Below are 27,067 nucleotides of genomic sequence, written 5' to 3'. Positions count from 1 at the left end.
TGCATTGACGTCATTTATATAATTATGACGTAATAATCTATTTGTGATTAAGACTGCTGAATGAGTAAATTGCAGAAAATTTCACAATTTTTTTGTACTTGCCAAAGACAAGTCAGCGTTGTTTACACGAAGAAAAAGGTGTGTATTAATTTTTACAAATAGCGTTCTTCTACATAAGTATATCTTAAAATTTTCTGGAGATTAATTAGTTTCTAATTCTTCAATGTCTTCTTTTCAAGAATTTAACCAAAATGTTCGTATTTATTTTACTTTCGTAACTTTTCTAATCCAACGATAAGAGAGCTATACATCCTTATTTATTCCGGAGAAAAAAATTCCTGTTTAGAGTTTGAAAATAGTCTTCCCGGAAATAAAAAAAGAAAAAAAGGTTAAGGTCAAGTTCTCTGAAGGTGATCGACAGTGGTTGGATTTTATTTTCTGTAGGCCTAGTGTTTTGACGAGTATTGCAACTTGTCAAGGTAAAATAATTTAAGGACTTTACTAATTCAACAGTTTTCAGACGGGAAACTCTTGCATTAAACCGAGTTTATGTTAAAAGATACCGAAACTTACATTAACCGGTTAGCCCCACTGATCACTAAATGAATGCATGCTTCTGCATAGTTTAACTCATTTGAAACAACAACAAAGAAAGTGCAAAAAATACATTGAATCAGGCTTATATTTCCATGGATGGACCCTAAAATACAGAACATTGATCCTCGTATACTAGCCTAATTAAAACCTATAAGCAACAAAGTCGAAATATGGCTCTAGGCATCACCACCACAAGCAATGTTCAATATTAAGCCGTTGCTGAGATTTGTTCTCGCGATTCCGGGCATCGGAAATTGTTCCCAGTGTGTGAATACTATTTTAAAAAAAAATCATATAATTAAAATACATCAATGAGAGTTTAGTTGTAAGTTATTGATTTCTTGCGATTTTCTTAATATGCCTGGAGCATATGCCCCTGTGATTTCAGCATAAAGAAAGAGAAAAAAAAAATCTAATCTTTATAAAAAATCTATCCATCTTAACTTTAACTAAAGTACAAATCTAGTTGAGGAGCTTACTTGTTAGGCAATAACAGAAATAATGATAAATGTTAGTTACGAATCCCACTGTCTCAAGTTGTCTTTAATTTATCTTGACCAACTATCTGCAGCAATGCAGTAACTTTTCTACTTCCTATAGATAGATTATCAGGGGATTTTTTTACTAATAGGTTGTAATATAAGGTGTAATATAACTGACCAGATGCAGATCCAGGATTTTACTGGGGAGGGGCCCGAGGTTGGGGGTACTATAAGATGGTAAAAGGTCTGGCTTTCTGGTACCGCTGAGATTCTCAGCAGGTCCAGTACTAGTGTACTTCTGCTCTGAGAATCAGCATCTTTGTCCCAATAAAGGCAACTGATGAAGCCCACTGGATGGGGGGATACCAAGGGGGTTTTATACTGTTCCCTCTCTGAATCTGCTCTTACTGAGTTAAACAAGCAATCAGTGAGTTATTTAACCCTACTCAGACCTGATAATTTTTTTATGTCTCTCTTCTAAACAGGCCATTATGGCCCTTTAAATTATCCTGAAGAATCTACATTTATTAAGATAGAGTAGAAAATATCGGTCAAACCTCTTGTGTTCTCCTACCCACTGCTCTGATTCCATACATTCAAAATTTGTCAACATCGACATCATCGTTAGAATTAATTGTTTGCTGATCTTGCAAAATTTAAGTTATACATGTATATGAGTTATCTCACTTGAGACATTTTATTATCATAATTCTGTGTTAGTTCATTATCATCTAAAGGGAAACAACACAGTTTTCACCACCGCTTAGGGAGACATCAGGAATTGTCTCCCTGCATATGTCTGCTTTAAACCAATCAGAATGACTGTAGTATTCTAAAGAATAATGTTCGTGATGTGTTGTGGGGATTTCATCTGCACTTTATAGATTAAGAACTTCAGCATGTTTGTAAAACTACAATTGTTTATTTTAGACAGTCATGATGTGACATAAATCTATAAGTATTGTGATAACCTTATGCATACAAAAGGATATTTTTATTCCATAAATAAAGTTTAGTACGTGAAAGTAGGATGTTGGTTATTAAGATATTGCCTGGTGAAATATTATTTAATACTTCTGTTCATAGACGTATTGAACAGATCAAAAGTATACACAAGTATTGTTGAAATAACACACTTGTACCTGTGAACAGGAAATAATTTCTCCCTCTGGACATCTGGAAGTGTGTTTCTTATGCATGTTATACAAACAAAAACAAAGTCTTAAGGTAAACCACTTAATGTAAACAGAAATATTTGTTTTTATCTATAAGACTATAACTATGTATTTATTCTAATTTATATAAATATTACAACAGTGAGAAATCATAGTATATGACAGTAGAATATAAAAATAATATTTTTGTCAATGTTGCAGATGGCACAACACCTTGCAAAGACCCAGGGGAGTGGGGTGAGTATATTAGAACTTCACATTTAACAATTTTCTTGATTCTCAGACTATAGATATTGTACAAAGTTATAGGCTACATGTATTCTATTTTTATCTGATAAGCCCAGGCTTTTAAGAATGTTTTTTTTTTAATGTGCATATATACTGGTTGTGAGTAATATACATTTAGACTAGTATAGATATTTTAACGTTTTTGAGTTTGAATTAGCTAGCTAGTACATGTACTTGTAATTTAATTTTGAGACACAAAAGAAAGAAAAAATAATGCCTTATTCAAATTACCAAATCCTATTAAATAAATAGAAATTAAAGAAAGAACAAAAGTCTTCAGAACACATGTATAGCTAAAAGCTGATCTTGAAAGTGTGCATGTTTAATAGTAAAGCATGATTACTACATGTATACACAGGACAAAGAACATTTAATTGTTTTAATGTAACTTTTTCATAAAAAGGAAAATGTGTTGTACTGACCGACAACATTGCAATAAATGTACAAGATGTAAACACAAAAAAACACTACATGTAAAAGCACCTAAGCAGAATCAGGATATGAGTAAGAGTTGTTTACAAGGACGAAAAAAAATCTCTCAGCTGTCATCTGCTTTTGTCTCATGGTATTTTTGGTTTGTTTGTTTTTGTATTTGTTTTGTTTTGTTTGTTTGTTTTTGTTTTTTTTCTTTTTTTGGATACTAAATTATTTAATTCATAGTATATTTTCAAATTGGAATGAGGTGATCCAAGCGAATTTTTATGTAATTAAAAAAAGGCAAATAATATATATAAAGTGTTTTTTTAAAATAAATATATGATAATCATGATTATTATATATGTATTAGCATTAAGCTTATTAACAGCATATGTAAGAATCACAAATACATTTGACACAATACTGTACAGCATAATGTACTTATATAATGTTTACAATAATTATAAATAAATGTACATTTCAGGAAATTCCTATTATTGTAGAACCAGAGGTTTGAATAGCTTTAAAACTCAGGCATATCAAATCAAAGGGAGACAATCTTCTATTATGTAGCACGGTCATGTAGTCTTTTGCAATTTAGACTTCACTTCTAAATGATTTTTATATACCGGTATATTAAATTATAATTTCTTAAGAGACCATATCACATTACAGTCTTCACTGTTAGAAATGTAAATTTAATATATATTACAAACATTTCAAGAACTGATTAAAAATGTGTACCTGCACAGAGAATAAAAGAAGATTGTCTCTCCATTTTCAAATGGCTTATTTTTTTTTACAAGCATCTTTGAATGTCAATATAGACTTTCTAGGATCTTTTCATACTTTTGCCTGTTTCTTTTCAGGCTGTATATATATGGTGTACACATCTGTACCTTTATATTTCTTTTAGGACCTGTTGATTCAGAAAATGAATTAATGATTTTGCTCCTGTTCCATCATGCAGATCATCAAGGAAATTTATATAAGTGAATGAGAAATCAATGCATCTATGCCTAGTATATAATATGCTCATGGACTTTATTTTAATTCTTGATCTTGACTTATGATATCAAATATATATCTATCACATTGCAACCAGATACAAAAAGCACAGGATTAAGGAAGAATTTTAAAAAAAAAAGTAAATGTAAATATTTATTTTAGATGTAACATGATGTAATGATTGATCTCTTAAATATGGATTCCAAATTACTGCTTATTAAGCTTAATTACTTTGTCAAATGCTTAAATAATTTAATTTAATATAACAATAAAATTTATTAATAATAGATTATAAAGTTTATGTAGCATTTCAATTTGAATATATACCACCAGCTTTGTTGCATTAAAAAGTATTTTTGAATTAATTGAGAAAAAAATGGAGGTACCATATGTAGACCTGTTTTATCTTTATTTACATCATGTACCTATATACAAGTGCAGTAGGACATTGACACTTGATTAGATTAATCTCAACATTACAAACTACTGACACAAATCCGAGTTATCCAAGGATTCACTATATAAAAATTAGAGATAGCCAATTGACTCAGATATCAAAATATCTGATATTTCATGGATTAAGATATCAACATTGAAACTTAACTTATGATATGCCTGACCATCTTCTTTGGTATTTGACATTACCCTATATATTTCTGTGTTCCAGACACAGAAGTTTAGCTATATTTGCCATATATTCATAAATTCATGCATTTAAATATACATGTACCTTAGGCATGTTAGGTAAGTCAAGATTTGTATAATTTATTTAGCAAGCTAAACATGCAATGACCTAAAGTTGTATCATCTTCATCATGTTCATAATTTTTTCACAAACCACACAAATGAACAATATGATTTACTGATCATTGACAACATCTCATGACCCTGTTTAATATCCATGTATTTTATTCACTGGTCATTTTATAAATATGATTCATAATGTATACATACATGTAATGCATAAGTATATGGTGACTCATGGGTCACTCATATCATTGAAGTTTCATATCAGATCATGATAATGCCTTTCATTTCAGACCCCCGTCCCTACACTGTTGACCCCAGACCCCCAGGTTTGTCTTACTGACCACAAAGCATATTACTATAGTTAACTCCCTCTTTAGTTTTCACATACCCAACAGCTGGCACATTCTAGCTTTACTCATGGGGAGCAGGGCAAGTCAGAGGTGGATCCAAAAGGGTGGCCAATTGCAAAACTGTAAACCAAATTTTTATTCAGGAGCAAGAAATGTCTGCAAGTTAAAGGCCTTCCTTTACTTGTGAATATTTCTTGCTGCAAATTATTTTCTTTATGATTGACATGTACACATGTACAGAATGTTTCTCTATTCTGGATTAAAAATTGATACCTATGGATGGATTTCACACTGATGAATCATGAATGAAGTTTGTGAATAGATAGTTCATGGTTAACATATTTTACATGTTTTAATCAATTAAATTCTGCAATCTAGTTATAAGTTACATGTATAATTTGAATCAATCACTGCTCTGGAAATCATTTTGATCTGTTAAAAGCCTGAAGTCTTTCAGAAATAAAGATAAGGGAATATATTCTTTGATTCTCATTCCCTTTAAGCATGGATCCACCCCAGATATTTTGCTTAATTATTTAACATGATCCTACTGTTACTTTTTAGGTGATATGTCGATCTGTATATGTTAGGGGATCCTTGCATGCCAAGATCTACTACTTTCTATATGAGGGTTATAGACAAAAAGTGGTGAATTAGTTATTAATTAAGGAACATTGTGAACATTAAAGTGATAAGGTTTGTTACTTTGTTGATATTTTGACATCAAAAAATATGTGGCAGTCACACTTTTTTCTGACTTTCTAGCCAAAGTTATTTTAATTTAATATTCTGATAAATATATTATAAAAATTGAAAATGTCAAATGTTGTGTTGTGCATGATATCGCAGTGTGCCAAAGTGCAGAAATTAATGTCATTGAGAACTTTCTTTAGAAATTAAATAAGTCATTTTTTACCTGCAATTCAACTCATTTTGAACATTTATTAACTATATTCTGCCCTTTAATCACCCACATTGTCAAATATATTACACAAATTACAGACTGTATTGCTTTAAGCATGAAAAACTTGGTAGTGGTGTACACAGTCAAATATTTACTAATGTTCCTGAACATGAGTAACCAAATATTCAATACTAAATCAGTAAAAATTGAAACTGTCACTATATATCACTCAGCTAATTCATCTTGTAATTAATTTTAATCAGTTCATCCTGTCACCAGTCTCAAATTTTAAGAAAAATATTCATGAAAGAAGTATAGTATACATATTGATGATGGACTTGCATTTTAACATGTTTAAACTGATAAAATATAAAGTCTTTGGCATGAATCTGTTAATGTTGCAAATATCTCAGCATAGTAAAATGTCTTTAGATTATGAAATCAATAAAAAAAATCAAGTGCATGTTTATGATACTTACTTGACAAAAGGGGAATTCCATTTTTTTTTCCCCCAAGTACATGTATTCCATTTCAAGTACCTGAGTGACATGAAATAAATTTTCACAGTACCTGATACCAGGGGCAAGAAAGAAAGAAAAACCAATAATGAGCTGCAGGGTTATAATAACCCTCCACTCTGACATTGTGTGAGGTATGTAATCCCCGGGATTGAGTTTGGAGTGGTGGTTGTCATGCAGGCGTCCAATGATCTGTTGATAATTACCGAGTCCAGGAGTAGTTTGTTATATTAACTGACAGAACAGATGGAGGTCAATCCATGCTATCTGATGTGTGTGCTATCAGAGCTTGTGTGTAGTACATACATTCTACAGTTGTAGAATCCATTAGTGCAGAGGTACCCAGAAGTAAGTGGGTTAAGTGGCAAATATTCTAGTGTCAGGAATCATTTCATGAAGAGACAAGGTATCAGAGAATTCATATATTCCAAGTAAGTTATGGGTGAAACATCTGAACATGGCCATCTTTCATGTGTCACCTCTTTTGCAATTTGGTCAAGATGAAAAAATTCTTTTGATTATAAGCATGGTAAGTACTAGCCAAATAAGCTGACTTGTTTTATTTAGTGTAAGTTATTAGTTGGAGTTTGGCTTCACAGTGTCCACATGCTTGAACTATATGCACTGTTTCCAGTGTTTGTAAACAAACAGGAAAGGCCACATGTGACCACCTAAAATATTTTCATACACTTCCAGTGACCTTTTCAACTCCCTCTTCTGCACCATTGATCATGTCTGTAGGGCATACATACAAGTACAGTGTTAAATGACCCATTTAAAAAAGTTCAATCTGGAAAATCTGAATAAATTTACATCCAGTTAAGGTTTGACCATCGTCCAGTCGTGACCTTGAACTGATATGCTAGTACAAATTATTGAGCAACATAGTTTAGATAACCTAGATTTAATAGAGAAGATTAATGCAATATCAAGGTTGTGTGTGCCGACCTATGTGTATTCGGACTCTACAATGACAAATCATTGCGCTATAAGTGGCGCTATAAGTGGTGTTTGATGTTTACCTTCGGCATCCCACCTGTCAAACTTTATTGCGAGGGATAAAATTAATCACAGGTGAGTCAATGGAAAAGGTGCCTCGCTGCAGGTTCACCTTTGAAGGACATTGCCATGTTGAAATAATGTACATTGATTTTACAGCAATTTTTTGTTGTTGATGAAATTACAATTAGCACTATTGTGATTTATTTGGGTTTTACTGGACTTTATTGAAGTTCTTTTTAAGGATTCAGAAGGTAATTTCTTTAAATTTCTTCAGGGTTACGAATTTATACGACTTTGAAACTAAAAGCAGAAAATCATTAAGAGTTTGTTATCCTTTCTTCAGAACATATAATTGATCTGTCTTGCTCAGTACACAATTTTCAATCTTTAATGTCAGAAATGGCATATTGGCAACAGATCTGGCAAAGTGTTTTAAAGCAAGCATTAGAAACTCTATAAAACAGGAAATGTCAGTAGAATGAAAGAGGTCCATTAGAAGAAAAAAAATTGCAATAAAGCACCTAGCTCTCAGAAATTTCCAGCATAACTAATTGCAATTTTGTGTCTGGAAATGAATTGTCCAAGAGTGGAGGTTCTAGACTATGATAAAGCTTATGGTTTTCAGCATCATGTGAGTAATAAATGTTACAATACATTCAAAGGCCATTGTTTGACTTTTGTTAAATATTTAAAATAACATACTCGTGACATTTGCTAGACAAATCATTGAAGGGTTATGACAGATTTCTAAATCCTGCAGATGACATTTCATGTTTATTTTCAGAGTTTGGTATGTCTTGTCCAAACACTGTCAAACATCTAGTGCATGCTTGAATTTGCTTTTTATCTGAACATTTTCAGCTTCATCACAGCCCAATTGTCATATTAATTTAGGCATATGCTTTCAATTTTATTACACATGCAATTAAGTGTACATCATTAATATATATTGTAATAGTCAGGGAAATTTAATTTAATTGCATGAACTATGCATTCTGCACTGTAAGTATAAATTTAATTTACTAAATAATTATACATGTCATATAAATGGTATGTCAGTGATTACAATTAACTTGGTGATTTCTTTTCAGCAAGTACATTTAGGAGATCAAATTAAGGTTCACTGTTGGTAATTTTGTAGTATATTCAATTTGATAAATAAAAGATGAAATCCGAGTTGAGGGCTTTGGTTTTTTAAAAGCACAGGTTGATCATATTTGTAAATGAATTAACAGAAAATTGAAGCAACACACCATTTACAATCATCAGTTAAAGATAAGAATTAATACACTTTTAGTACTCACTAAACAATTTAACTCCTTGTATTCTAAATGATATAACTGTGTGGGATAGATCTTCTGTTTCACAACTTTATTTAAAATTCCTGTAAGCCATATGTAGTAATGTACATGTACATATATACATGTACTTATTTAGAATTTCCTCTGTTGCAGTTTAACCTGAAGGAGATGGAGATGGAAGGAGGGTATTACCGTCAGTGTCAGCAACTCGAGGCGGCCGATGCCATGTCACATCTCGAGCACATGTGCAAACTCGACATCGACTCGGAGCCCCACGAGGTCCGAATGACAGGGATCATTTGTACCATTGGTAAGTTCATAAACCCTCTGCTCACTCATATAAAATGTTTCTTTAACTCTTATGATTTTCCAAAAGAAATGTATTTTTTAATCATAATACAAACAAATATAACATAGCTTGCAGGGCAAAATTGGACAAAAAAGACACTACAACTTGACAAATTTATAAGGGAATAATAGAAATTTATGTCATTCAGAGTTATCTCTCTTAGAGTATCGATAAACCATAATAAAGGTGTTAGGGAAAATTATAACAGTTACTGTTAATGTGTTTTATTTCAGTAATATCTTATTGATTCTGCAAATTGTTGAGTATAAAGTTTAAGTCAGGAATTTTTTTCTTTCTCTGTGTCAATTACATTGCATTTTAACATGAGCAGATCTAGACTATTTTTTGAGAATTAATTGAATGCAAGATTTTCCTCTCTTGGACATGTTTTAAAAACTGATTCCCATTGTGTTATCTCTGTGACAGGTCCTGCTTGCCGTGAAGTCAGTATGCTGCAGAAAATGATTATTGAGGGCATGAATATTGCACGACTCAACTTCTCACATGGAACTCATGAGGTATGTATACTGTTCTTAGCATTCCAGCATCTTCATCAGTGATGACCAGCTTTTGTATACCATAAGATGTGTAAATGATTTTATCTTGTTAAAAAACTAATGTTTTTTGTCCTGCGCATGGTTTTGTTTTAGTTGTAAAATTGTTAATATTTATATCACTGCTATAAACTGTAAAACTTGCCTAATCCAGACACCACTGGTGTAATATAAATTATTCAGATTAGACAACATTCCAGATATGACAACATTTTAATCTAGTGAATTTACTGAAAGAGACTTCAAGTTTACATCTTATAAGGCAAAATTTTGGAATAAACAACATTCAGATTAGACATGTTTCACTGTAAATTGAAGTTATCACAAATCTTTAAATTTTACATACGGGTTTCCAATTTATGCAGTTTTGACAACACTTTATATTTTTTGTGACCATAATTTATTTGTGATAATCTTGTAGTACCATGCTGGCACAATAAAAAACATCAGAGAAGCAAAGAGTGCATTCAGTTCTCCCCGACCTGTGGCCATCGCCCTGGACACCAAGGGACCTGAAATCAGAACAGGGTTGTTAGAAGGAGTAGGTTACAATTCTTATTCAAAAAACTGTGTTAATCGAGCCTTGATTTTGATGTGTTACTGTCAAGCTGCTATACTGTAGATTAGTTCCTAAATACTGTAAAGCAACGCGTCATCTTTTATTAGCGATACTTCAGTTTTAATTCCACCCTTAACTAGTAATTTTCGCAACTGAGGCAAAATTCTACATAAATACAATAGCAAATAATTGGTTTGCGACAAGAAATGTTCATGAATAAAAGAAGGTTGCAAAATTCCAGGATATTTCTCACTTGCAAATCAAAGTTGGTTTACAGTGTACGCGGGGAATTCATTTTCACTTAATTTTCGGGAAGCAACACTCACAAAATAAAATGACTTGCTTTTTTTTTAAATAATAGTGCTGAAGTTTATGTAAAAGACCTTGATCAACTGTCAACTCGCAAATTTGTCTTCCTGCAATTTGACATCTATGGGGTAATTGTTTCGTGATATGATATTAAGTACTCACATTAAATAAACTAAAACTGTCCCATTGTATTCAATGTTATCAATGACCAATATTGTTAAGTTCCAATCCATAAAAGATTAAAGCTGAATGTACATAGAAGGCAGACCACATTCTTGGGAAACTGCATGAACAAAATAAAGTAAAAATGATTTTGATTTCATAAAAACCTCTATAGCATCTGTCATCTGAAATTTTCATAGTTTAGAAAAGAAATAAATATACAAATGTAAACCTGAATGTACAAGTACATGTACAAGTACATTTTAAAATGACTTAATTAACTTGTACATATGTACATGCATGTATATAAAGACCCAACACTTTCCAGACTACAATAAGTTATAAAACATACAGAGTGAGATTTGTAAATTTTTTGACATGTTGTAGGGGGCTTCTGCTGAGATCACCCTGAATGCCGGGGACAAGATAAAGATCACCACAGATGACAAGTACAAAGAGAAATGTAGCAAGGACGTGTTGTGGGTGGACTATAAAAATATCACCAAGGTCATGTCTATAGGGGACAGAATGTACATAGATGACGGCCTCATCTCAGTTATTGTCAAGGAGATGGGTAAGTTGTGTAAACCTGTAAATCACAAAATTACATGTTTACGTTAACATGTAAATAAAAAACAAAGTGTCTTTCAATAATGTAAGAAATGTAAACCTGGGGTTAAATAAACCTTTAAGTAAAAATGAAATGTGTTTTTAAAGAGTGCGGATATCAGCTGGTTTGTATTTCATTTACATGCAATATTTATACATACAAATGTGAAGACCATGATGAATCCTTTGTTTTTACAGGAGCTCGTACTCAAATATATTAATCTTTAATAGTGACACAGGGAAACTGTGGAGTAATACTCTTTAATTTTACCTATGACAAATAAAACGAAAATGCCTAATGGGGGCTTTTAAGTTAACATTGGTCCCAGAAGTAAACATATAGAATTATGAATTACTCTCTTAGTTTTTTGTTTTTGTTTTTTTTTTCGGGGGGGGGAGGGGGTTATGAGGTCTTATATATACATGTGCACTTACAGTCCCTGAAACGTTCTACTTTCCCACTTGAACGCTGAACGAACGCAGAGCGAACGGTGAGCAAACGCAGAGCGAACGGTGAGTGAACGATGTGTGAACGCTGAACGCAACTTGGTGAACGGTGAGCGAACGCAGAACGCGAACGGAGCGCGAACGCGAGCGCAAAGTGAACGGTGAACGCAAGATGAACGATTTACTTGGAATGCCTCTGATCTTTTCCATGCATTGTATCTATTCTATTATATTCTAATGTCAGGCGGAAAATAAATAAATATTCAAAAACTGTCCTAAGAAAGATGAAACATGCACATTTAGTAAAACATATTAAGTTTCTTACAATAATTTCTGCACATATGTATGATGTGTAATTCAACTTTTTAATCACACGATTTTGACACATTATTGACTTACAGAATGAATTACAACGGTTGTAACAACCGTACATGTATTTCCGTGTGAAGGCAGTTCCGTGTAAAATAATAATAAAAAAAATATTTTGCTAGTCTGTGGACGTATTGCATGTATACACTCGTATTTAAAAATTTAATGCAATAATATATTTATGTGTCTTTTCATTTTTTTAAATTATGATTTATTCAGGAGACTTCTACATGTATCTACATGTATAAATATTTCCATTTCTATTTGTTTTCTCTGTGATAACTCTTTGAAAGTTAGGAGAGTTGATTTCTTGATCATTCTAACGGAATGCAAATTTTGCCAAGCGAAAGGTCAGTAGCTAAGAAGGCATAATATGCATGTCATTCTCGTGCGGCTGTCTTTGTGTCTGACTCTAAGGAGGCCAAATATGCATGTAATTCTCGTGCGGCTGTCTTTGTGGTTGAGGTCAGTGGGCGGGGACTATTGAAATTGACATGTGAGGCCTTGTGTAATTTAAATCTATTTGTCTACATTTTTAAAATCTAAATTTACAATTTTATTTTAAAATGAAATGGAAATATAAGGAATCACTGTCTAGTTAGTAGAGTATGCCAGGGACATCAACGATAGTTGGAAACGTGGGATAATAAATGCAAATTATCCCATGTTTCCAACTATCGTTGATGCCCTGGCATACTCTACTAACTAGACAGTGATTCCTTAAACAATTCCCCGTGATTATACTCGGACAAGGTGATACAAAGAAGCATTCACATTATTTGTTACAGATTAAAATTTCAGAACTTGTTATTTAAGTAATACGTGTCATAGTTTTGATTAAATGCCCAAATGAGAGAGAGAGGTTCCGTTTTAGCCCCCCTTTCCACAAATGCATGTACATGTACCTGTATAAACAAAAATTCTTAATTTTTATCTAAATATATCAGGCAGTGAAAGTAACCTTTTTTATTTATCAAATAATTCACGTTGTTTGACAGTCATAATCAGTTTTTGTTTTCCTCCTTCAAGTTCACACGAAGTCCACGTGCTTGTCCTGTCAATCAAAATCATTCGACACGGTGCAGGTGTGAAAGTTTCATCACACCAAAGGCAAAGTGCTACACTTTAGTATTTCCAAGAAGTTTTACATGTTTTATCATTCCTAGATCTGATTCCAACTTTTCCAATAAATAAATAAATGAAATACATTGGGCAAAAACACTTCCAATGAATATGAACATACTCCCTGGCCAATTTAAAATACCACCATCGGCGCGTGTATATTTTGAACTACTATTGTTTAATGATTTTTAGATGCATGTTTGTTCTGAGACTGAAATTTTTGTGGTACAAAACGCGTTAACTTCTTTTTGAATATTAATTTAAAATAAACTGGAAATACTGACTAAGTGACCCATCTACGTGGAAAAGGGGTGGGGGTGGGGGGTCTTAATCATATTGAATGGCAAACATATAAAGTTTTTGTGAAGAAAGGAATTCTCTCTATTACATGTAGTAGAATTTATATATGAATTGTAGTATATCACATTTAAAAAAATATTTTTTTTAACCACACTATAATTTTAATTCAATCCAAAGATATTTAATTAACTGGATATCCGCAGTACTATTTATAATTCTCAGAACTAGTACTACTAATGTATTTCTATAATAATTGAAAAAAACGTGTTAGTAATAAATTCTTTCTAATTTTCCTGGAGTTGCTAAATTAATTGACATGAATTATTATCTCTCCATTAACAACTTGTCGTCTTTAACATAACATCAAAATGTTGCAGTGCTTGAAGTACCCCTATATTGCCCGTTTTTAAATTTAATTTTTCAGCATCGTTCTACTTAGGTACATACTTATAACAACATTTAAATAATAACTTAACAGCTAAGTTAGAATAATAATAAGACATATTGTAGATAATTTATTCCAATAAAATAATGATCCTTTAAACACGATATATGAATTATTAAATTTCAAATCCCGTTAATCCTTACTTACAAAAAAAGATAAGTCCTTTCACTTCGGAGTTCCGAATGACAGTGAAGACTGAATGATAAGTGAACGCTGAATGCAAGGTGAACGCAAGGTGAACACAAAATGAACGAACAGAGAGCGAACGGTGAATGCTTTGTGAACGGTGAACGCGGTGAGCGAACGGAAAAATGGGAAAGTAGAACGTTTCAGGGACTGTATTAGGACAAAGGGTGTTCATGCAAAAGTGGAGAGGCTCCTTTTTGCAGAAACAGCTACAAATTACTAAGTTGTACAGTGTATACATGTATTAAATCCCAAACTAAACAGTTGTTTCTGCAATCATGTATTTGTACAAATTTCAAACTGCAAGTAAAGTAATCAATAATTCATGCACATATGTATTGGAATTTTTTTTTTTTTTTTTTTTGCACATACTGCTTCATAGAAAGGGTTTCTTTCAAAACTTAAGATGCATTTAGCAAAATAATGATTATAATGAAGCCTTGACAATAATCTGCGGCTGATTTTCACCTAACAGTTAAACTTGCTTACAATGAAGTGCCAGGGATGGATGAATTTGTTTCGTTATAAGTGTAATTCATTATATCTGTAAGGTCTACAATGTATGTTAAAGTCACAGAGAATAAAAATCACTTTGCTGTAATTATCAATTCGTTATCAGCGTGTTCACTATAAGTGTGTTTTACTGTATCTGTAAATGTGATTTTAATGTAGGTGCTGATTTTCTGAATTGTCTGGTGGAGAATGGGGGTGACTTGGGCAGTAAGAAAGGATGTAACCTCCCAGGTGTAGCCGTGGATCTTCCCGCTGTGTCAGAAAAAGACAAAGAGGATTTACTTTTTGGAGTTGAACAAGGGGTAAGTTTTTCAGTTACTGGGGAATAAGCTGAACATCTCGAGGGGTAAATCATGGGAACATTTTGAGGTGGAAACCACAAGGTAATATTAAAAGAGGAACAGAAGAGGTGATCATTTCAAGGGATAAATCATAGGGACACATATCAAGAAGGGAATACCTGAAATGGAGAATCATCAAAAAAAAAATTCTCAAAGCCAGGAGTGGGAAAGGGGGGGGGGGGGGGGTGTTATAGGGGAACGTTTTATGGAAGACTTAAGGTGAGAAACAAAAAAAAAGCAGTTTAAGACATAAAGTCATAATAAAAGTTCTTAGCCAAGAATTATATGGCTTATAAGCTTCAGTTAAGATCACAAGGTTGTCAGTAAATGGGATGGGGGTTGGGGGGGGGATCACAAAGTGGATAGTCAAACCTTGTTATTTGTGAACATGATGGGACCTATATATCTGAGGGTTTGAGATACAGAGGTTAAAATACACAGAGAAATAGTAGTTGGAACTTCCACGTCACTTCCAACTTATCCATGGTATTCGAGATGTCAAAGTTCAAGATGCCATTGTTCAACTTTATTAAGTAATATCTGTTTCCCATTACACAGGTTTAATCTTTGTTGTAGGTGGACATAGTCTTTGCTTCATTCATCAGAAGTGGACAACACATCAAGGACATCAGAAAGGTCATGGGAGAAAAGGGAAAGAATATCAGAATTATTGCCAAGATTGAGAACCATGAGGGGGTCAAAAGGTCAGATAGAAGCTTAATTACTGTTGGCATAACTGTGTGTACAGTAAAACACGAAATACAGCAAACTCACTTTTGATGAATTTATACTTTAGGTGAAGTGAGTTTCATTCCTCATAGTTTTAATATGTAGTATTAACTTATTGAATATGACAAATTACATTTCTTAGGAATCAAAATTGTTTGTCCCTGACACTTCGGTATATTAAGTGTGTTGTATATGTGGTTATTTTTGGTAAGAGTTCAGTACACTGCTCTCCTCAACATATGAGCAAAAACATAAACATGAACCATAATTCACATGTTCAAGAAGATATAGCTCTATTCAATTGTCTCAATGTCTATGATTACAGGTACATATTTATTTATTAATTCTTTTTGTTGTTTTTTTTTTGTAGATTTGATGAAATTCTTCAGGAGTCTAATGGCATAATGGTGGCCAGAGGAGACCTGGGTATAGAAATCCCACCAGAAAAAGTATTTCTGGCCCAGAAGATGATGATTGGTCGATGTAACAGGGCCGGAAAACCTGTAATATGTGCTACACAGGTTTGTGTCCTCTGAGGTTTGGAGGAAGAAGTGGTCACATTGAAATGAGAAAGCACACAACAATGATTACTTTTCTCCAATAAGATGTCTATTTATATACAAACACATTACCAGACAAAAATCAAATTATGTATTTTAATTTAATTTTTTTATGGAAGTTATGATTTGTTGATATGTACCTGTAGAAAAAAATGGATAGAAAACATGAGTATTTAGCTTTCTGCTTGATATTAAAAAAAGTCCAGGCCTGCAGCAGTTATTACTATTGTTGAAATTTAGATTGTCATGTACATGTTAATTATATTGTTGTAATGTACAGATGCTGGAATCAATGGTGAAGAAGCCCCGCCCCACCAGGGCGGAGTCTAGTGATGTAGCCAATGCAGTGTTAGATGGAGCTGACTGTGTCATGTTGTCAGGGGAGACAGCTAAGGGAGACTACCCATTAGAAGCTGTCAAAATGATGCAGAAGGTTTGTGTTTTGCTAGAGTTTTAGTATTGAATGATGAATTAACTGTCAGACCCATGGATAAAGCTTTAATTCCTCATTTTGAATGGAAAAGATACAAGATAGAAATTTTTGATCTCTGTACTGGGCTCAAAGTATATGTTAAATATACCTGTGCTTGATAACTCCAATTATAGTAAAACATTGGTTTAGTAAACATGCTTATATAAACCATTTCATGCTTACAGCAATGTGATTTTCATTCATTGCAGCTTGAAATGGTACATATATGTATTATAAACTTATTGGATATAACAACAAATCAAATGCTTTGTCCCTTGCACCACGCTATAAGTGTGTTTTACTGTTATAACTTTCATGTTTTAGATCTGTAGAGAAGCCGAGTCCACTGTTTGTCCCTGGTCCTGCCCTATAAGTGTGTTTTACTGTATAATTTTGATATTTCAGATCTGTAGAGAAGCGGAGTCTGCTGTTTTTCATCATCAGCTGTTTGAGGAGTTACGTAAGGAAACTCCCACCCCCACAGACGCCACCCACACTGTTGCCATAGCAGCAGTAGAGGCTTCATTTAAATGTATGGCAGCTGCTATTATTGTGATCACAACATCAGGAAGGTACAGTACTGTTCTAAAGTCTGTATTCTGTATTATAATTGTTCTAGGACATTCATTGCACAGACAAGGTCTTTGTTATCTTTAGTCTCAAACTTGAAGTGTCAGAGTCCTTCTTTTGGATGAAAAGTACACAATTCTTGATTTTAAGTGGACATTATGTAGTGAAATTCACAAACTGATCTTTATCTTTTAAAGATGATCTCTGATGGTATGTGAATTTTACTTGATGTAGGGAAAATGAAAACAAAATACCCAGTAATAAAGGAAAGCAAAGTTAAGTTACTGGTACTCTTCCTATTTGAAGTAACTTGTCTGTGGGAAGCATCACTTTGTATTATTGCATACCAAGATTGTTATTTTTCATTAATTAGTATTGGAATAAGGTATCAGATACTTTTAATCTGAATTAAGAGAGTTCTGTATGCTATTTATTAGTAGGTTTACCCATTTGATCTTCTAAATGTTTAAAGTAATGTTTATTCACACAGTTTAAAATGCTTTTCACTGATTGGTCTGCCCACCTTATCTCAATTCTTTGTAGTCCAAATGTTTTAGATAATGCGTGTTGACACACTTTGTTATGCTATTCACTGGTGTGCGTACCTGATCTCAGATCTTAGTTGCATAAATGTAATGTAACGTATACTGACACAAATTCTGTATATTGCTCATTGATAGGCCCACCCACCGGATCTCAATTCTGTATTTTGTGAATGTTTAGCGACATGTTTTGACACACCTCTGTAACTGTTCACTGATAGGTCTGCCCACATGATCTTCCAAATGTTTTAAGTAATGTTTATTCACACAGTTTTATAATTATGCTGTTCACTGATAGGTCCGCCCACCTGATCTCGGCCTACAGACCTCGCTGTCCAATCCTTGCCATCACAAGGATAGAACAGACAGCCAGACAGTGTCATCTTTTCAGGGGGATCTTCCCTATTCACTATGTGGGTAAGTATTCAGTACTAAGAGTCTGGGCCCTAGCAGTTTTGGTGATGCAACCTATATTATGTAGTGTAGTTGTTGTATTTACATGTATGTAATGCCTTGTAACATAGTATGTAGATGTAATTACTTACAAAGTCTAGACTAACTACAGTCCCTGAAACGTTCTACTTTCCCACTTGAACGGTGAGCGAACGCTGAACGAACGGTGAACGAACGCTGAACGAACGCAGAGCGAACGGTGAGTGAACGATGTGTGAACGCTGAACGCAAATTGGTGAACGATGTGTGAACGGTGAACGGTGAGCGAACGGAGAACGCGAACGGAGCGCAAACGCGAACGCAAAGTGAACGGTGAACGAACGCTGAACGCAAAATGAACGATTTATTCGGAATGCCTCTAATCTTTCCCTTGCATTGAAACTATTTTATTGTATTCTATGTCAGGTGCCCAAAAAATCAATAAATAAATAAACAAATGAATGAATGAATAAATAAATAAATAAATAAAATAATTGCTCCAAAATTGTCCTAAGAAAGACGATGCATGCAAATTAAATTTTTAATCGCACGATTTTTATCACTGTAAAACATTGCAATTGCTGCCGAACGCTTTAGTATAAAAATAAAATTATTTTAGTTGGAAAATAAATATGTTTATTCTTATTTGATATAAAAATAAAAACATTACAAAGGAGAGAAAAACTTCTGACTTATAGAATGAATTAAAACGGTTGTAACATCCATTCATATATTTCCGTGCCAAGGCGATTTGGTGCAAAATAATGTAAAAAAAAAAAAAATTAATTACAAAGGCCAGTGGACACATCGCATAAACACACTCGTATTTTTAAATTTTAATGTAATAATATATTTATGTGTCATTTCTATTTTCAATGATTTATTGAAAAGACTTCTACATGTACCTGTAGACATTTCCCCGTGATTAAACTCGGACATGATAATACAAAGAGGCATATTCATATTATTTGTTATAAATTAAATTTTCAGAACTTGATATTTATGTAGTATGCTGTCATAGATTTTATTTAACAGACAAAATTAATGAGAGAGAAAGAGAGAGAGAGAGAGAGAGAGAGAGAGAGAGAGAGAGAATCCGTTTTAGCCCCCCCCCCCTTTTCAGGCTTCACTAAATGTTTGTACCTATATCAAACAAAAATTCTCATTTTTTTTTCTAAATATATCAGACAGTGAATGTAACTTTTTTAAATAAAAACATCCATTTGTTTAACAGTCATACTCGTTTTTGTTTTCCTCCTTCAAGTTCACACAAAGTCCACGTGCTTGTCCTGTCAATCAAAATCATTCGACACTGTGCAGGAGTGAAAGTCTCGTCACACCGAAGACGAAGTGCGAGTATTTCCAACGAGTTTTAACATTTATTTTTATCATTTCTAGATTTGATTCCAACATTTCAATAATAAATAAATGATTAAAATACACTGGGCATTAACACTTGAATTTGAAACATACTGTACATGTCTGCATGCCAATTTAAAATATCACCGCCGACACGTGTACATTTTGGACTACTATTGTTTAGTGACTTTTTAGATGCATGTTTGTTTTGAGACTGAAATTTTTGTGCTACAAAACACATTAACTTCTTTTTTGAATGTTAATTAAAATATACTGGAAATACTGACTAAGTAAACGATTTAGGGGAAAAAAGGGGGGAGTGTTAATCATATCGAATGGCAAACATATAAAGTTACGGTGAAGGAAGAATTTTTTTTCTCTATAACTATAGACTTTTTATATTACAGTAGAGAAAATTCTGTAGTGTATTACATTTTAAATAAATATTTCCTTTAACCACAATATCAATTTCTTTCGCTCCAAAGATACTAAATTAACAGGATATCTGCAGTACTATGTATGACTCTCAGAACTAGTTTTCATATGTTTCTGTGGTAATTGAAAGAAAAAAACATGTTAGAAATAATTTTTTTTTCGTAATTTAGCTGCGTAATTATTTGACTTGGATAATTGTCTCTCCATTAACGATGTCTTCTTTAACATAACAACAAAATGCTGCAGTGCTTGAAGTATCTGTATATTGCCCATATTTAATTTTTCAGCATCGTTCTACATTGGTACATACTTATAACAACATCAGAGTAAATTAATAAATAACCTTACAGCTAAGTTAGAATAATAATAAAAAAAATGATAATAATTTAAAATACTGTGGATAATTTTTTCCCCGTGAAATAATGATTCTTTAAACACGATATGTAGATTATCAAATATCTTATTTATTTTATTTAAGAAAAACCCGTAAATCCTTACTTAAAAAAGATAAGTCCTTTCACTTCGGAGTTCCGAATGACACTGAAGACTGAACGATAAGTGAACGCTGAACGCAAGGTGAACGCAAAGTGAACGAACGGAGAGCGAACGGTGAACGCTTTGTGAACGGTGAACGCGAGCGCACGGTGAACGGTGAACGCAAAACTGTGAACGGAGAGCGAACGGTGAACGCACGCTGAACGAACGGTGAACGCACGCTGAACGAACGGTGAACGAACGGTGAGCGAACGGAAAAATGGGAAAGTAGAACGTTTCAGGGACTGTAGTAGATGTATATTTTAAAAGTTGTTGTCTGTTGGTGTGTGTTTCCTCTGAGGCTTTTTCCTTCACCAAAGTGGGGAATCTTGCTCATGCTATGAATTTGAAATCTTTCAGCTTGCAAAAGTATGATTTTCGTGCAAAAATGTTTCAAATAAATTTATACTATTTATCACTATTCAGATTATGCTGAAATAAAACAAATTGAAAATAGTACATGTATTTTGATCCAAACCTTTTCCAATTAGATATAAGCATAATATTCATGGCCTTAGTTTGCTTTATGACCTTAGGTTAAGTTAATTTGAATAAAAAATAATTTAAAACCCTTTTTTTTTTTTTTGGGGGGGGGGGGGGGGGGGTAGGCACACAAATAGGTTTATGTTGCATTAGGATCATTCTGTATTACTCATACTTGAAAATTGTACTTCTGAATTATATAGTGCAGTCTGCATGCTTAATTTTCTGCTATATTTTAACATTATGTCTTGCTTGTCTGCTCTTTTTGTATGCTTATACTTTATATATGTACTATACTATGCTTTCTATTGTATACTACGCTATGCTTTCCTTGTCTGCTTTATGTATCCCATCATGCTTTTGTGCTGTATATAGAGCCTCGCCATGAGTTATGGACTGATGACATGGATAGGAGGATTTATAAAGCCATGGCCCTTGGCCGGAAACGAAACTTCATCAAGACAGGAGATTACATCATTATAGTGACTGGCTGGAAATCTGGGTCGGGGTACACTAACACTCTGAGGATTATCAATGCCCCGGAGAAAGACGATGGACCCATTCTGGGGGTCCCCGTCATCAAAGACTATAATGACTAAAAATAGAATTCAGTACTGATATTGTGTCCCCCATCTATAGGGCTACTACAGTATAAGATTTTGAAAACTAGAAGAGGGAATTATGAAATAAGATTTCGAAATATTGAAAAAACTGTGTGACAAAAAAAGGATTGTTAAAGAAAAATTAAGCACTTAGAGTAAAATGAGGAAATACTTCTGAATCAATGAATTTCAAACACATTATAATTTTTGTTATCTACGTGTACAATCGCCCTATATGTTCTCTGTTAGTCCGTTGCTATAATTTATTGCATTTTGTCTGTTATTTATATCCTAAGGTATTTTTACAAAATAAAGGATGAAATGAAAAAAATTGCCCAGTTTCCTCATTAAAAATATATTGCTGGCTTTGATATGACTTTAAAAACTAAACTTTAGACCCAAATGTAAAACTTTCCCATGGGAAAAATAATTAATTTGAGTTGTCAAACTTGGAATTCTGTTATATTTAAGGCTGTTTAAACTAACAACACCAGGTTTTTTCAGGGAATGTTGCTTGATCACCTCTAAACATGTTTATGATTGTTGCTCATTATCTTTGCATGAGTCTGGTATGCATAAGTTAAAAACTCTATTTAGTAATTTCAATTACATGTTCTTTACTATTGATTTCCACCATATACAATGTAAGTTAATTGATATACTGTACAATGTATGACAAAATCCACAGTTTTAATATGGGTATTTATGTCAATACAGTATTAGCACCAGTTTGAAAAAAAAAAAATTAAGTACAACACTGTTAATGGTTTTTTCCCCTTCTGGTGTTATTTTCATTGCATCAATGCTAGTATTCACTGCATTAGTTACGTTTCAGCCACCAAACTCATTCTAGCTGTGTTGCCTTGGTTACTGTTTATAACACTCTTACCTTTGTTTTTGTTTGTATGAAAATGGTATTCTGTTTTGATAATGGTCACAGTTTACTTTTAAATTCTTACTTCTAATCTGGAAGTGTTTATTTTTGTACTCAGAAATGTTAATTTGTGTAAAAGCAAATGAAGCATTTTGTAAATGGTAAAAAAATTTCGATAAAATAAAATGTTTCAACATTTTTTGTATACAAAATTATTTTACAATTCTTACAGTTATGAATAGTATGTTTTAACAAAAAATAACTGAAGTACAAGTAAAAATTGTTACAGTTGTTTTAAAACAATAATTGTTTTTGATAGTATTTGATATTTTATCAGTGCTTTCTTGCTTAATTATGACATGTATATTATAATTCCAGACCCTGTCATGAGTGAGTGGACCGTGGATGTAGACCGTCGGATTTACAAGGGAATCCAGATAGGAACTGACCGTGGATTCATTCAGAAAGGTGATCCAGTCATCATCATCACGGGCTGGAAGCCTGGATCTGGATCTACAAACACAATGAGGATCATTAACGCTGTAGATGTAGCTAAATCAGATCTGCTGGCGCCTATCACAGGTTTGTTATATGATATATATATATGACCTCCCATGATTTGTGGTTGGATATGATTTTTATCTAACTAGGTAATCTTTTTAATCTTCAAGCTTTGGCAAAGGAATAAAAACACTTAAGGAGTCGAATAAAAATCATATCCAACCACAAATCATGGGAGATTCTTTTTAACACATTTTAAACATAGCTCTCACATGTTTTACACTGTTTTATATAAGGAATGAATTTAATAGCTACCCAATTTATACGGTATAAACTGGGTTGGGAAGGTTTCCGTTTTACATTTACATTTCAAAGTATTTTTCCTTAAGATTCTTTGCAAATTAGAGAAAGTTCCTGTTCTTATGAACTACCATGGGATGAGTAAGAATATTTCCATTTTGACATAATTGAAGTAAAAAAATAGTGCAAACTTTTTTAAAAAAAGGATTGTTGAATATTTAAACTATGTGGCAAGTCATCAGAAAAAAAGTAAAATAATATAAGATATGAATTTAATTTTCGAGAATTCATGAGGTACATGAACTACAACGATTCACACCTGCATATTATCATAAAGCGCTAACAGGCTTCATGAAATATGCCAGCGTGAAGCATCGTAGTTCAAGTCCTCATGAATTCTCAAAAATTATATTCATTTCTTAAATAAACCGAGAACGGTTTATAAAATAGCGTAAACTGTTCCAACCCAGTTTATACCGTATAAATTGGGTAGCTATTAAATTCATTCCTTAAAATTAATTTTCTTTCATTTAAGTGTAAAAAAAGAAAATGATTACCCTTAAAATGACTTCAAATTGTACAAATTTAAATGCAACATCAGGATCGATACTTTTTTGACGCAAGTCGTGATGTAGGCAACACAGTTTATATGATATAAAGTAAATTTTTTATCCAATCAAATGGTGCTTTACAATCAGAATTAAATTATATATGAATCCACTTTTGATTAGTAGACTTCATTACTTCCACATAAAGAGCAAGTTGTTATAAAGTCATTTATATTTTTCAGGTATAACCAGTGTGCCAAGTTTCAACAAAATTGAAAGTGATTTATCTACTAATACTTCTGCTTCATCTGTCTCGGAGTCGAAAGGATCCAAAGACGATGTTAAGTTCTTCTGAGAACCTCTACAAGCAAATTTTTTTCACCCCAAAGACTCAGAATTACAATAATGTAAGGGGCAGATACATGTGACTCCTAAGAGATGTTGGATTTACTCAGTTATGGAGCTTTGAACAACTGCTTAATGTGTGTTTTATTAGACTTTTTTTCTTGTATTGGTATGTGTGAATGTTTGAGAAGAGAGGATAAGTTATATACCATTATTGTTGATTAAATGTTAGAACTGTTCCAATTTGTTCATGTGAAAAACAAAGTGCTAGACAAAGAGATATTTATTATGAATATCATGTTTTACAATGTATATTGTTGTATATGTTAGACATGGTAGTTACAAAATATTTCCTAAACAAAGTTATGATGCATGCAAGTGATGTATTAGGTACCCAGCAGTTACATAGAAATTTCTGGTTTGTGCTAGCAACAAGGAATTTTTAAGAATTTTTTGTGTGATAACATTTATAGACATCGTGGACTATTTATTTCATTGTAGGTATATATACTGATAAGCAACGTCTAGGATGTGAATCTCACTTGATGCAGGTTTTAGCAGCTAATTACATGTATGTAAAATTAAAATTGATATTGTCTGCTGTTGTTTTATCATTGAATGGTAATCTGCTCGAAGGAACAATATGTCCATGACTTTCCATTCCATGTAGCAACGAATTGCATTTCAAAAGAAAATTTTGACATCGGTGAAGTATAATAAGATCATGTTGAAACATCATCATTTCTTGATATACATGTACATTGCTGGATAGACAAACAGCAGAAGCAGATGAAAAAAATTCTATTTGTTAAAACTGCGTGTTTGTTTTGCCAATGTTAAGTTACATACCATGGTATATTAAAGAAGAACATTGTGTTTGAAAATCCTTTTCTACCTAAAAGCGTTCATTTTTTTTTATCTAAATATTGAAAGATTTTATTCCATTTTACTTTTTATTTGTTGTACATGTGAAATAAAAGTTTAAAGACAGTATAAGATAACAAACATTAATTTATTGTATATCTTATTTAACAAATATGTATAACTGGTTTGGATTTATTGGTGCTGTGTGTTTTATCTTTAATTTTATATGATTTATACACATCAGGAGTCTTTAGGCAAATGTAGTCATGCAAAAATATATGGTAAATTGCACCAATTTAAGACTTTGTTGGGGGCGTTGAGCATTTACTAAATGCACAGAAAAATTTTATAATGTGGAAAAATGCTTGTATTCTAATACTGACGAGGCATCAAGTTAACCTCCTTTGTAAAGTCAAAATTATTGAAATCTGACACAAGCTCTTTTTTGTTTGTTTATTTTTTTCTTTCTTTTGTTGAAAGGATTCTATTGTTGACACCCTGGTTGTAAAATAAAAATCTACAACACTGAGAAATTGTCTTTGTTAAACAATTAAAGAACGGTGTGTTATTTCATACTGTGATGCTTTAATATTAAATGGTGAAATTTGGTTGGTTTTAAACATTTGTTAAAAAGTACAGATACCCTACCACGTGCATAAACTCTCCGGGTAACATTACATTGCAACGGTTGAAAATGCATAATTATGAGAGGTAACAGTATAAATATTGTTAGTGAATGTTTGTGCATACAGTTCTCCATGACTTTTTCCTTTAAATTCATTCTAAATACATATACTTTTAGTACAACAAATAAAGTATTGCATAATTTTTGGGGGTAACGTGAAATTGTTATCACTTGAAAACAATTTTTGACCTGGCTTTAACTTGGTCAACAATGGTTGTCGCAAGATAACAATTTTCAGGTTATCCTAAAACAAACATGAAATTTTTTTATGCTTTAATTTCTTTGGTGGGATCACAGGAAAATTATTTGACCTTTTTTCCTGCTTAATGAGACACTCTTGACTCTTGAAAGAGATTTTAACATTAGCTTAGAACAAGAGGCCTATGGGCCACAATGCTCACCTGAGAAAGTGGTCCTTCTGTTCAACATCAGATTCTTTTTCCTACATATTCTTGTGTAAAACTTTGATCACTTTTTATGGTCCCACCCTACACCATGGGGTCATGATTTGAACAAACTTGAATCCACACTACCTGTAGATGCTTTCTTCTAATTATGACTAATCATGGCTTTGCTGCTTCTGGGAAAATATTTTTAAACACTTCTATATATTCCTGTGTAAAACTTTGATTCCCCATTTCTGCCCCACCCTACACCCAGGGGTCATGATTTGAACAAATTTCGAAAGTTGGGGGGGGGGGGGGGGCAACCTCCCAAAATTATCTAACAAGCAAAAAAAAAAAACCAAAAACCTTATTTACCGTCCAAATCCCGGAATATGCCAGTGCTCGACCTTACAACAACAAAAAATGGGAGGGGGTGACGGTACATATTGTTGTTCTGTACATATTGTCGTCGGTGACAATATATACTTACTCTCACTGCACATATTGTCGCCTATCGGTACATATTTCCCCCAATCTGATTAAAATACAGATCTCTTCATAGCGCAAAGCTTTGCGCTATGAAGAGATCTGTATTTTAATCAGATTGTATTTTCCCCAGCTTAAAAGATGCACATGTACATACTGTTGCCAGTGTAAAGACGAATAATGACCCCCATTTTTCAACGACAAAAAATGACCCCCCAGCCGTAGAAAAAAATGATTTTTTGTAGAAAAAGAGCCCTAAGGGTCATTTTTTTTTTTTTATGTGTTTGTCCTATAAAAAATTGA

At 32.8% G+C, this 27,067-nt stretch overlaps 1 protein-coding gene across 5 annotated transcripts; it reads left to right on the top strand.

Annotated features, from left to right (window-relative positions):
• The first annotated feature begins 368 nt into the window (after nt 1-368).
• On the top strand, nt 369-25,740 carry LOC133198992 (pyruvate kinase PKM-like). 5 transcript variants are annotated; one of them, XM_061334892.1, is made up of 15 exons: nt 369-479; nt 2,456-2,491; nt 5,008-5,043; nt 8,946-9,102; nt 9,568-9,659; nt 10,117-10,236; nt 11,113-11,299; nt 14,876-15,018; nt 15,634-15,761; nt 16,157-16,307; nt 16,627-16,779; nt 17,224-17,390; nt 18,229-18,347; nt 23,028-23,231; nt 24,241-25,740. In XM_061334892.1, exons 2-15 carry the CDS (start codon nt 2,456-2,458, stop codon nt 24,351-24,353), a joined length of 1,806 nt encoding a protein of 601 aa, XP_061190876.1. In that variant the 5' UTR covers nt 369-479; the 3' UTR covers nt 24,354-25,740. The 5 variants fall into 5 exon arrangements, with proteins under 5 accessions (XP_061190876.1, XP_061190877.1, XP_061190878.1 ...); XM_061334893.1 differs by lacking the exon at nt 5,008-5,043 and adding an exon at nt 3,444-3,470; XM_061334894.1 differs by lacking the exon at nt 5,008-5,043.
• The last annotated feature ends 1,327 nt before the right edge of the window (nt 25,741-27,067 follow it).

Source organism: Saccostrea echinata, unplaced genomic scaffold, assembly GCF_033153115.1.
Source record: "Saccostrea echinata isolate AGI-Se365-2 ecotype Australia unplaced genomic scaffold, CSIRO_AGI_Sech_v1 ptg000033l, whole genome shotgun sequence".
Classification (NCBI taxonomy): domain Eukaryota; kingdom Metazoa; phylum Mollusca; class Bivalvia; order Ostreida; family Ostreidae; genus Saccostrea; species Saccostrea echinata.
Note: the sequence above shows the minus strand (reverse complement) of the source record. Positions and strands in the feature narration are given on the sequence as shown.